Below are 859 nucleotides of genomic sequence, written 5' to 3'. Positions count from 1 at the left end.
GTGCACTTAGGTACCTGGACTTGTGCAGGTCGAAAGCGGAGGTGCTGATGATGTGTCCCCCTCCTCCCCCTCCTCCCTCCGGGCAGCACGAGCTCTGCTGCCTGCAGCACGCGGAGGGCGGAAGTCCCTGAGTGAACGTGTGCAGGCGGCCGCGCGCTGCAGCGAACGGAGAGCCGAAGACCTGCGCGTGGTAAAGCTGCGCGTCCGCGGGAGGACTCTGAGCCTGGGCCTCTTCATCCTCGTCCTCTTCCTCCTCCTCTTCTTCTTCCTCTTCTTCTTCCTCCTCTTCATCGGCGGCCGTGACGGTGCTGCGTGTCGTCCGCGCTTCCAGAGAGCCGTCCTGGTCTCCGGGTGCGTCCTGTTCGCCGCGCACGGGCCGCCCGTCCAGAGAAATGTTGCTGAGGAACGAAAGCGCCGCCTGCCTCGTGCGGGGATCCGCGCGCCTCCGCGCGTGTTCTGCGCTCGAGCGCTTCGTGAGCGGCGCCGCCGCCATGTCGGTGTACAGGACCGTGTTCAACACAACCGTGTCATTGTGTGAGGGACCGGAGAAAACTCGCTGTTGTTGTTGTGGGTGTTTTAAACCACTAGCAACCGCGACACTGTGAATGTGTGTGTACAGAGGGTGAAAAAGTGAGGTCACGTGCGCACAGCAGGAAAACCGAACCGACCAATCAGATTGGAGGGAATCGTATCCCCCCCTTCCCTTTGTTTTGGCTCCTCCCACTCTGAGCTTTATAGTTTCAATTAGACTTTTATTTTTACTAATTATTACACACAGAGATACACAAACATACACATACATACACACATACATACACTTACATACACATGCACATACATACACACACATACATACACA

At 57.0% G+C, this 859-nt stretch overlaps 1 protein-coding gene across 2 annotated transcripts in view; it reads right to left on the bottom strand.

The window, feature by feature from the left end:
* cables1 (Cdk5 and Abl enzyme substrate 1) overlaps positions 1-630 on the bottom strand; it is a 17416-nt gene extending 16786 nt beyond the window's left edge. For both annotated transcript variants that reach the window (XM_027166128.2, XM_047806326.1), the window contains exon 1: positions 15-630. In XM_027166128.2, the coding sequence (XP_027021929.2) occupies positions 15-493 (479 nt within the window). In that variant the 5' untranslated portion in view covers positions 494-630. The remainder of the gene's footprint in view (positions 1-14) is intronic.
* Between the last annotated feature and the right edge of the window lie 229 nt (positions 631-859).

This window comes from Tachysurus fulvidraco, chromosome 22 (genome assembly GCF_022655615.1).
Source record: "Tachysurus fulvidraco isolate hzauxx_2018 chromosome 22, HZAU_PFXX_2.0, whole genome shotgun sequence".
Taxonomy (NCBI): Eukaryota; Metazoa; Chordata; class Actinopteri; order Siluriformes; family Bagridae; genus Tachysurus; species Tachysurus fulvidraco.
The sequence above is the reverse complement of the archived record's forward strand: the minus strand, read 5'-3'. Positions and strand labels throughout refer to the sequence as shown.